The 12170-nt window shown below is 35.3% G+C and overlaps 1 protein-coding gene across 1 annotated transcript in view; it reads right to left on the bottom strand.

Moving 5' to 3' along the window:
- Positions 1 to 12170, bottom strand: part of LOC145673309 (vesicle-fusing ATPase 1-like) — a 154656-nt gene that overhangs the window by 26746 nt on the left and 115740 nt on the right. Inside the window, exons 7-11 of the mRNA XM_081742901.1 lie at positions 9247 to 9446; positions 6436 to 6660; positions 5034 to 5144; positions 2653 to 2841; positions 297 to 587 (exon numbers count right to left, since the gene is read on the bottom strand). Of these exons, the coding sequence (XP_081599027.1) occupies positions 297 to 587; positions 2653 to 2841; positions 5034 to 5144; positions 6436 to 6660; positions 9247 to 9446 (1016 nt within the window). The remainder of the gene's footprint in view (positions 1 to 296; positions 588 to 2652; positions 2842 to 5033; positions 5145 to 6435; positions 6661 to 9246; positions 9447 to 12170) is intronic.

Below are 12170 nucleotides of genomic sequence, written 5' to 3'. Positions count from 1 at the left end.
AGTCTGATCTTATATCGAAGTCCAGAAACACAGCTTTGTTCAAAAACACTTGGCCCTCCGTTTTTCTTATTCTTGCTATCGTACGTAGAAATTTCTTATACTGTCCTATGAAATGAACTAAAATGAACTAAACCTTCACATGAAATTCTCATCTATAGATAAGAATGCAGATCTTTTCGAAAAAAGAAAAAAGGTGGGGACCAGAAACTTTTTTTTTAACACTATACATCAAATATTTGAATATTTTCATTGAAAACTGTTTTCAATTAATTGCAACGGATATTTTTTTAACTTACCTTTCTTATATAAAGACACTTGGCAGATTCTGTAAATCCAACCATCTCCTCCGGACTGCACACTTTGACAAATGGGAAGTCAGAATTCTTAGCCAGTTGTGCTGCTAGAGCCGTTTTCCCGGAGTTCGGAGGTCCTTCCAATAAAACAGATACCAAACCACATGTCTCTGTACTACGCGCCTGCTGAATAAATAACATACCATCTTCTAGGACACTGCCAACTGGAGCTCCCCAATTGATGATACCTCTACTTAGGAAATGCTCCAGCATCTCTGAACTCGTGCCGAATGCCTGAACGAAGAGAAAATGTGTGTTAATTAAGATTAAAACACACAAAGAAGCAATAAAATACAAATTAACTTGCTACTTTATATACGGTGCTTCCGAAATACGACGATAAACTCAAGAAGATAATTCTTATATCGAATGGGGCAAAGGGATTTTAATAAATTTAGGTCAACAAGTACATCTTTTCAGAACTACAATTTGTTGAAAGAATAGGGAAATAAATCTTATTACGAAAAGCTAGCTTAAAAACAAAGAACCTAGGAAAACTATCTAAAAAATTATTAAAAACTGAAACTTATTAAATTTAAAATAAATAACTTCCAGAGTAATGAGGTACTTCCACAACGAGTTTCACAAGATGAAGTTGAATATCGAAGGGTTATATTCTTTGAGTTCTGAAACAACTGTTTTGGTTCCGTATCCGTTCAGCACAATTGCCCTAACTACTTATTTTCCGGCTTCTGAAAACTTAGAGATCTAAAAGGAAAGAGTCATTACAAGGTTTGGCCATTTACGAACGAACTCATGCCTGCAATTTCTTCTAATTAGAGAATGTTATAAACTAGATTTTATTACCTCCCGTGTACTCCATTTCTCTGTCAATATATTATTACATGTGTCTCGTCACAGCTAGAAGCATGTTACAGTTCTGACTTCACTGTTTGCATTGATAGAAAATGGTTAAATAAATAATACTTTTCACAGGAACAGAAAGAATTCATACGGAGCTAAATCCGATTAAAAACCCCTTACCGCCTAAAATTGAAAATTAATATAAAAGGCATTTTCAACGAATGCATTGTTCTAATGCAGATATTTTTCAACCTTGTTTACTTGGCGCCAATTTCGTAAACCCTGCACACAGCACGCCCCCTTGCTTTCCGTTCGTTGATAATATGTGCTTCACAGGCTTATTTTGAAACTAACTTAACTTATTTAGAAAGAGAGAGAAAGAGTTCTGCAGAGAGCGAAACAAATAACTGTTTGACATTGTCACGTCCAGGCTATACGGTGGATGCATTAAAACTTCTCAGCCAATCATTAAAGATGTGTGTGATCTGGTGTAGTCAGTGTGGTATATGACACTCATTATTAACCAGTTCCAGCCGTTTATTTTCTAGTTCCAGCCGTTTATTTTCTAGGTGTACTTGCGCTAATTTTCCACAGTACAGGTACGAATATATTGTTCTACCCAACAGCAGTAGCTCGTGATGCACGATGCCTTTTTAATCTCAACAAACGAACAATATATTTTTGGTCTCCATACTGATGTCGAAGTGACTAGAGACGTCAGAAATGCTACAGTTCATTACGTTTCAGAGACGTCAGAAATGCTACAGTTCATTACGTTTCAGTAGAGATTCACAGAAAGAAATTTGACTGAGTAAATGTTTTTGAGTCAGATTACGTGGCACCTCAACGTTGAGTTTATTTTTGCAGCTAAGATTTCCCCAAATAGTTTAACACTATTTGATGATGCAAGTTTAGGCCATTCGCGATGTTATGATTGCTTATATGCCGGTCTTGCTAAACTTTTACCAGAATATAATCCACTTTTGCTGTGATTGGTCTCCACTGCGAAGAGCATCTAGGACATCAAAATTTCCTCGCTACCTCGCGTTTGCAAGCAATATGAAAATCAATACTGTGTATTATTCCTAAACTTTACAAAGAAGTATTCACCAGTGGAATGTGTACTGTCAGGCAGTCGTTAAGAGTGCTGATAGTCACATGAAACATACCCTATGGTGGAAGAGCGGACTGCCCTAAATGAATGAACACTTCAAAGTCGTCTACTGGAAGCCTATCAATCTCTGCATTTTTAGGTAAGTACTTTGTTTTCCATACAAGCTTCAGTACAGATTAATTCCTTTATTCCAATTATTCATTAACTCGCACATTTGACCACAAAAGTTTAAGCAATTATCATCCTCTGTACGGTATTTTATTTTCCTCCACACATATACTTATTTTCCACTTGTATCATACACACCCGCATCTCGGAACCTTCAAAATAGCAGATCATACAATCTTCCTTTCAAAGACTAGATTATAGTTCATTACTTACCGGCTTAATATCATGTTCCAGTGCGTGAAGAAAATCTCCACGGTTAACACACAGTTTCTGCATAGCTTCTGGATCGACTTCAACTTTGCTTGAAGCTTTAATGAGACGGTTCATTGCTGTTGATTGGGCAGCTCTCACCAAACCCTCCAGCTCAGCACCACTGAAATTCTTCGTCAGAGTTGCTATTTCCTGGAAATACGGTAGGCAATTATTACTATCGTTAATACCTATCTTTAAAAATAATAGTAATAATAGTTTTTTCACATTTTTCTATGAAGCTGAAACTTATGTTAAGAGCCATAATACAACCTTGAGTTTGCTACTGAATATTTCTGCTAATAACAAGTTATTGGCGTAATAATTATGATGCCATGATATCATCTTTTTGAAACAGTTATACTTTTATCAAGAATTAAAAAGTTACTATTCTTAATATAAGAGATTCAATGAAAAGTATGAAATTTTGATTAAAAACTGCAGATATTTCTATACATATATCGTTCCAAATGCTATTTAATAATTTTATAATTACTTTTGTTGAGTTGAGTTGATTTTGAGTTTAACTCAGCAGCGAGGTTATATAAGACGGGACCTACTGATTAACGTGGAATCCGAACTACATGAGCTACCGCTGGGAATCCAACCTGGGTCTCCCACGCCAAAGGCGCGTATGCTAACTATAATTACTTTCATTGCAGTCAATATAAAGAATACAGATGTCCCAGTTGTCTACGTAAGGATGTCTATCATTTCAATGTTTATGAATGTGTGTACACAACAGAAGTTGAAATTGTTTCGCTTAATAGCAGATTATAGCTGGACTTAATAACAGAACAAGATTTGGAATTGTCGCTTTCTTAAGTCATATGAGGTGCTGCTAAAATTTCTCGGGCAGATCCAATGAAACGGTTATTCACCTACTGTTAGTCCTGGAGACCTGAAGAAGCCCTCTTCTGTATGTGTACCTTTATTTGAACAATTTCTCCATAATTAGAATGTTTTCTAGACGTTATTAAAAATGGTTAATAAACACTACCTGAGATTTTTGCTGTCAGTGAAATTCTTGTGGGATCTTTCCGATGCTGTGAAAATGTCATTGTTTGAAACTGATTTTTGAATTACTAGAAAGTACAGAAATCGACGCCCTAAATTCAGCAAATACGATAGAAAGTGTCACACACTGAAGCCACGACTTGAGGTTTAATGTATACACCAAGACATATATATGTTTGATTAGTCGTCAAAAACCTGGGGACAAATTCGGCGGCAATTCGGCGCAAGCTTAAATATTAAGAAACAATCTCCTGGTACATTCCATAACCTATTCCAATAAGATCATAATGTTCGTGAATGGTAGCTCCCGATCTTAATGCACAAAGTAATGGATTCAAGCAATGGTCCCGGTGTTAAAGTCAATCCCGTGTACTCCGTCATCGATGGGGTTTCGGCCAGCTTTGAAATGGAAATGCCACTTGAACTTTACGTATGACCAAGGGAATGATCATCATCGACAATATATTTTGAAATGGAAGTGCCACTCGAACACCAGTCATCACCAACAAAACAAATCTTCATAGCATTTGTATCGAACTTTGCACATTGAGAAGTAAACATCACACGTTGTTCTTTTCGCACATCCACCTCACAGTAATAAAAAATCTGTCTGTAGCAATGCAACCCAACAGAATAAAACGCCACAACTCAGGCACTAATCCATCTAGTAGCAATCTGCTTCGAACAATGACTCACATAATACGTGACTACCGTTATTATAACGCTGTACTGCATTTTGTTGAATAATGACAAACTCTGTCCCGAAAATTTTGGATAGTACCATATATTATTTTGCATCTAAAATCTTTCCGGAAACTACCCACCATGCAGCCATGTGGAAATTCCCATTCTGGTCACGACTATTCACTTATAATTAACTATTCCTAATGCTTTATTCCTTAAACAAATGTCACGTTTTTTGAAGGACCAAGTATGATAAGATTCATGGCAAAGTAAGATCAACGACCAGATATGAATTCTACTTACGTTTGCTGAAAGAACTTTGCAAATCCTCTCTCATGCTAGTCCTTCAAGTTTTAAGTCGAGTAATAAATATAGCGTACAGAATTTCTACACCTTTGTATCCTATGGCGGATGGTGGTGAGCAGATCATACTGCATCAAGGTAATTACTTATAACAAAGAGCAACATCTGTGCGTTAGGTCGCCGTAAGCAATAACTGGGGGTGAAGATATACAGGGATAATATACAGGAGTATACTTCTATTTTTTATCGAAAAGTATCACAAGACAATCTCCTAGGCTAGCCCTTTACGAATTTATGAAACAGCTGTATACTAAAAGTGATTAAATAATTATACATAATACCTTGATGTCAACATCTTCCGACAACTTTCCATGAGTTCTCATTCGTGAAGTATGGATACTCAAAATTTGAACTCGACCATGTTCATTGGGAAGACCGATTTCCATTTGAACCTGTGTAAAAACGCATATATAAAATAATTAGTAAGCAAATAAATAAACTGTATTTAGAATATCAATATAGCTTTAACATATTAGTAAAATATCTAGTATTATCCATAAAATACTAGTTTTAAAACCGGAAGCTATTAAAAAAGATTACGCCTTGAGATGGAAGAAATTTTCAGTTCTCCATCCTTGTTTTCTTAAGTTACACTTGCTAACGTTTCAATTGCTTTCATCTCAAGTTAGTAAGCTACGAAGTTCGAAGTGTATAAAATGTAACTGGGCCGACGACTGAATATGGAACATCAACTTTCCTTTCCTGTGGCCAATACTTCCTCTTTTCATTAAATTTCCTAATACAAAGGATATTATGTACGAAAGAAAAGTTATTTCCTCCATTTCACATATATTTATACAACTTAATTTGAATATATCTAAACTGAAATTGTTGATACTAAGCAACTACAAGTAATTATTGGAATTAACAATCGCAAAGAAGTTACGATCTTTATTTGTTGTGCACGATAAACATTCAAATTAACAGTTTGATTTTAATCTCCCTCCTTTACTAGTTGAATGGAGATTCAATTTATTTATTTATTTATTTTTTGGAGGGGGGAGAGAGTGATAGTTGACAAATTTATTATTATTCTCAGATTTCTCGTTCAGAGTTTTATGATATGCTTATCCTCTTCTATCAAGTCATCTCGCTACACATACGCACACAAAATTAATAATGAACACTACTTAAACACCGATATGAGATCATAGAGTAATAGTATTTATATTTGCTCTATGTATGAAATAAACTGGCAGAAAGGGAAGAGCCATATCATCGTCTGAGATTCAACACTGCGTATTTTGGCGAATTTGAGTCTTTAATACCATTAGAATCAGTATGGGATGGCGCCCAATCTGCTTAAGTAGTACACCTATATCACCACAAATGGCCCTGTTATTCTCTCAAAGTAATACCGCGTATAACGAGGATGAAGCTAGTTTATAACAGTTTTTTGTTTCCTCTGTAAAATTGGTGAAATGTTAATTACGCGGTATTGAATCTCAAACGACGATATATAATATGCAAACATATTTTATCGGTTCGAATGATACATTTTCCAATCTTTGACAACTTTCCTTACAAAAACACCTTCCTTCCCTTCACACACGAGCCTGACAAAAAGAAATTAACTAAATAAAATCTACTGAGGACTTTGGTACAAAAAGATTAGTGTCTCACTACGAATATGTTAACAGCTATAACTTTTTCAGTATCATTAATTTTGAAATAAAACATTACCTCTAATCTTCCTGGTCGAAGAAGAGCTTCGTCAATCATATCACGTCGATTCGTCATTCCTATGACCAAAATATTATTCAACTGTTCTACACCATCAATCTTTGCTAACAACTGGTTCACCACTGTGTCATGAACTCCCGTATTACCAGCTACGGAACCTCTTGCTTTGCAGATAGCATCAATTTCGTCAAATATAATTATATGAAGCCCACTATTAGGCCCAAGCTGCAATAAAAAGGAAAGAAAAGAAAAATAGTATAAGACAGAGATAACTAAGAATGTCCATGTGTTAGTGCTGATGTCTTGTAATGAATTTATATTATATAACGTCTAACAGCCTTATTTATTAACTGAGCGATTAACTGAAATTTAACGTTTCTTTTCAGCTTCTAAGATCTACTACTTAAACAAAAGCCCACAACTCCTCCATTTTCACTCAAGACTTTGTGCTGTCACTGGGGATCGAACTAGAACCACGTGTGCAGAAAGTACGTATGATACCACTTGGTCACAAGGGAGTACGTAGGAGCCATTGTAGGAGACAGAGTGAAAATCAAAATCCCTTAGTTCTTGTCTATTATACAATGCTTGCCTATCATGCACTAAATGATATTCACTGCTATAATCATCCTGTTAAAAAAAAAAAAAAAAAAAAGAAAAGAAAGAAAAGAAAAAAGAAAAAGTGCAATTGTTTCTTCCCCATTTCTGCTGGAGTTACAACTGCACCCAATTTTCTTTCTTTCTTTTTTTCTGAATCTTAATAATGCTTGTAGCCGACACGTCAGTTAAATCAGGATATATCACGAGTAGCGGATATTTTTCACAGAATTTGTGAAATACTTTCAGAATTATGGATTTCTCACCACTCGTTAATTGTTTGCCTGCCTTGAGTTCTGTATATTATACTTGCCTGGAGACAGAACAATAGAGGCTTCACCAGGGCCGCTTTTAACCTCCCCAGCGCCCTAGGCACTTCAAATTTTTACTCCCCTCCCACTATTTCCAGAGAATCAAAAGTATTTTTTTTTAATTCTTTCATCATGTTGATGTTCAGTTTATCATATTGAGTGACAAGCTAGTAGTTTTAAATGGACAGAGGTGCATTTATAGGTTTCTCGTAAATTATTATAATTAAAAAATGCACAACGAATCATTTCTACAGTCTCGGCTTTTGTCTGCTAATAGCAGAAAACACGCATTTTTCCTAATATTAGTACAGTTAATAGTTTCTTTTCACCAAGTTATCCTCAGACAACTGTCCTTAAGTATTCGTATTTATCAAGTAATATAAATCTTTATTTTCAAGTAACAAAAGTAAAATTATACATATCACATTTACATTAGCCGCCGAGATCTAGTTTGCTTGTAACCCGGTAGCTCAACCGGAACGGAAACGGCGTTTTCTGCACTTAAGTATTCGTATTTATCAAGTAATATAAATCTTTATTTTCAAGTAACAAAAGTAAAATTATACATATCACATTTACATTAGCCGCCGAGATCTAGTTTGCTTGTAACCCGGTAGCTCAACCGGAACGGAAACGGCGTTTTCTGCACCAGCGTATTTTAATTTTTCCTCTTTTTTCGTCCTCCTGGTAACAAGACCTCATAATGACGTAATACACGACTGAGTAATTGAAATTTCTCGTTAATTTACCTCCTCCTCAAGATGTGAGAAGTTAATACTTTTCACCATCGGTTCGGTTCGGGATCAGCTTTACTCACCTTGTATGTGGTACATTATTTCTCAGTAATTACTGGCTGGATCTGAATGAAATTTGGTGGGCAAGTACCCCATCGCTTTATTTGATAATCTGACGCGAGCAGGAACAGGCTTGGCTCGCCTTGTATTTGGTACTATATTTTCAGTAACTACTGGCCGGATCTGAAGCAAATTCGATGGGCAAATAGCCCATGGGCAAGGAAATAAAAATTGCTATATTTGGTGGCAAAGACAGGTTAGGTTCGATTCGCCTTGATTCGCCTCGTATGAGGTAGTTTGTTTCTCAGTAGCTACTGGCCAGATCTGAACGAAATTCGGTAGGCAATTAGCCTATCGCCAAGAAACTAAAAGTTCTTATACTTGGTGGCCAAGCTTGCCCAAGGCCAGGCTCAGTTCGACAAGAAAAGGTTATGTTCGACACCTTTGCACGCCGTGAGTTTCTGAGTTCGGTTCACCTCGGCTTGTTTTTTGAAGCATTTTCTACAACTTAAGCCTCAGTAAACCACAAAAATGTGAAATGTTCCTTCAATATTTAAAACTCATAATCACTTTATAACTTCAACTTTTTTTTTCCTGAAAATTGTATTGCGTTTCCTTGTGACTATGTAGATAGCGTACGCGTCTTTGGCGTGGAGATCCGCGTTCAAATCCCAGCAGGGACCCATGTGGTTCGAATTCCACGTTAAGCTGTAGGTCTACATCTCATATAGCCTTGCTGATGAAGGGGACGCCAAACTCAAATCGAATTTAATGCAATTGAAAATTGTATTCAGTTGAGCTTTCTGAACTAGATAGTACGGTAAGAAATTATTTTCACTTATTCAATATGTATTCTCTAGCATCTATAAGTAAATATATATTCAAAATTAAAAAGACTTCGGACTTTCAATCCCATATTTTGACATGACGTAACTTTACATCATGAAAGAAAGATTATTTTCATTAAGATTTGAATACATGGTCTTGAATATACTCATGAATATGTGGACTTTCAATTTAGCAAAATAAGCCTTTACTTTCCTTTACAAACAAGTACTTCTGTAAAGTAATTTAAAAGTAAATCAATTAAAGAAGGATTACATTCATACCCTTCTCTCTTCCTCCTCTGCATCTGCAAACAAACGCCTAATATTAGCTTCAGATTCACCTACGTATTTATCCAATATTTGTGGTCCATTAACTATTTTGGGTTCACGGGCGTTTAACATGTTTCCTATCTGTCGAGCCATTAAAGTCTTACCAGTACCTGGAGGACCAAATAAGAGAATTCCTTTGACGTGCTTACAACCTATCGAAATAAAGAAAGAATATCTATTAATATCAGGAAAGGAAAAACAATATAGACCCTCCTAATGTTTGCATCAATCGCAGTTACAAATATTTCGATAGATCAGTTTTAGACAGTTCTAGTAAGAAAATAAAAATAACAAAAATAAAGTAACACTTTAAAGTCATACTGGTCAAAGTAAAAAGTGAATAAAACTTTCTTTTTTTCTTAGGATACTACGTTATCCACAATGAAATATTTATAAAATTAAATGTCAATATACTACTTTGATCAAAAAGTTCCCGGAATTGATTCACAAAATTAAACATACAAGTTTATTCCTGAAAATTGATGTTGCCCCCTTCGAAGTAATCCCCATCGACTGCAACGCACTTATGCCAGCGCTTGATTCAGTTCTCAAAACATTTGTGGTACTAAATTTTCGGTATGTCTATCAGAGCCGTCTTCGATTTTCTTACTATCTCCTCCCGGCTGCTAACACGCGTTCCCCGTAATGGTCTCTTGTGTCGATGAAACAGGAAAAGGTCGCACAGAGCTAAATCCGGTGAATTCGGAGGCTGCGGAATGGTATTCATTAAGTTTTTTGCAGGGTTGGCTGGTTTAAACCAAGGTGGTTTAAACTATGGTTTAAACAAGCTGTTTTTTCAAGAAAACCAACTGGTTTAAACAAACAAACAAACAAACAAACAAAAAAGATTTAAATCGTGTGAACTTCATGGTGTTGTTTTCACATATCAAATCATCTGCATTATTATCTCCTTTTAACCTTTTAATCAAGGCGTCTCATGTTCAATTCTTGGTCGAACTACAACCCCTCTTTCAAGTGTAAACCAAGTAGTGGTTCGGATGTCATGTTAAGCGAAAGTCTTCTTCTTAATAATCTAACCCAGGTATTACATAAGGATGTTAAGCGTAATCATACGAAACGAAACCAAATTGTATATTTCTGCTTGCTTGAATGCATGTTGTTTTATAAAGAAACCAAGGTTGCTTAAATATACTGATAGAAATTGGCAAAATTTATCAACTGCTTACGTAGCTTCCAACATTAGCTTGGATTACACTTTGTTTTAATTTTATTGAATGATATCTACATACTAAATTTGTAATTTAATACATCAGTTTTAGCGTACTGATTATGATACGGGATTTCAGGATTATTTTAATAACAGGATTTCCCTAAATGGCTAAGGCGGGAGTTTCCCGATTTATATGTAATTCTGTATAATGCTTTCATTTGTGCAACTGTTTATCTTTTTGTCCTTCTGAAATGACTCTTGACAATTACATTAAAATGTATGTAAATATCAGTACAACGTATTTTTATCAGGAGTCCTTCCTGAGTGAGTCGGCAGACTCATCCAATTTGTTGTCAATTAGTCCCGGTTTCGAGTCCAAATGGGGGACAATTTCTCTCGGATGTGAGCCGAGAATCGTTTGGATTCCGCTTTAAGCTTATGTGATCACTTCCAGCATTAATCCTGTTGTTGCATAATGACATCAAGGCGAAACAAACCTATTTCTGTCAACATGTAATATAAATACATAGAGAAAATCATTTAAATAAAAAAAAAAAAACGGGTTTAAACCAAATAAAAACTTTTTTTTTTGGCCAACCCTGGTTTTTGGTGAGAAACTCGCGGATAATGATAGCATTGTGTGACGCTGCGTTGCAATGGTGCAAAATCCACGAGTTGTTTATTCATAAGCAATGTTCAAGTCATCTGCCAGTTCTCTGATTGTTAATTTACGGTTTTCGGCCAACATTTCTTTCGCTTTATCTATGTTTTCGTCGGTTTCCAATGTCGACAGCCTGCCACTGCGTTCACCATCTTCGACTGACTCACGACCAAGCGTAAAGAGTTCGTGCCACTGGTAAACAGCCGTTTTATTTTTGTTTTTTATTTTTTAAAGAGCATCATTGCCGAAACATTTTTTCACCATTGAATCCGTTTTAAATGCAAAATTTAATATATACTCGTTATTGCAAAAATCGAAACATGCACCCAAACAGATGTCTCAACACTGTGTCACTTTCACAAATGGCAAACTAGAATGTTCAAATTGGGAGGGAATATCGCTGACACGTGTGGCAACCCACAAAAAACAGACGTCAAATCAGGTGACTAAGAGCGCCACACGGTGGTGATTCCGGGAACTTTCTGATCAAGGTAGTATATATAATTTATTTATTTATTTATTTATTTATTTTAATATTTAAACTTAACCGTAAATACAAATACATTCGATGCATTTTACTACATATTTTGTTTCTCCTTACAAATCTTGCCCTACTAATTCCAACTGACAAGCAATTGTCCGAAAGAAATATAGTTTTAGCAAACACAATATGTCGTGAGGTTGTTTAGTACAGTACAAAAAATACTTTACTTAAATTTGAAATTTTCATAAAAACAATATTTAGGCATTCTGGCGCGCCTAGAAGTCTCAGGGTTGAAACAAATCAAGCTTTACCTTCAAAAGATACAATCTCAAATATTCGCACAAGAAGGTTCCTTAAACCCATTTTAAGAACAAAATTTAATTGTTGTTAAGTTGTTTTGAATCTCTTTATTTCCAAATTAATATGAATATCTAAAATATAAGAGTTGTTTGGAACGATGTTTGAATTAATGTACCAGTTTCTATACAAGAAAAATGTATATTTCGTTTAAATTTAAGTTCTACGTACGCATAAATTAAAAAGAATCAAAAATAAAGAAA

Source organism: Thermobia domestica, chromosome 16 (assembly GCF_964235325.1).
Source record: "Thermobia domestica chromosome 16, izTheDome1.hap1.1, whole genome shotgun sequence".
NCBI classification, from domain to species: Eukaryota; Metazoa; Arthropoda; class Insecta; order Zygentoma; family Lepismatidae; genus Thermobia; species Thermobia domestica.
This window is presented reverse-complemented; position numbering and strand designations above follow the sequence as displayed.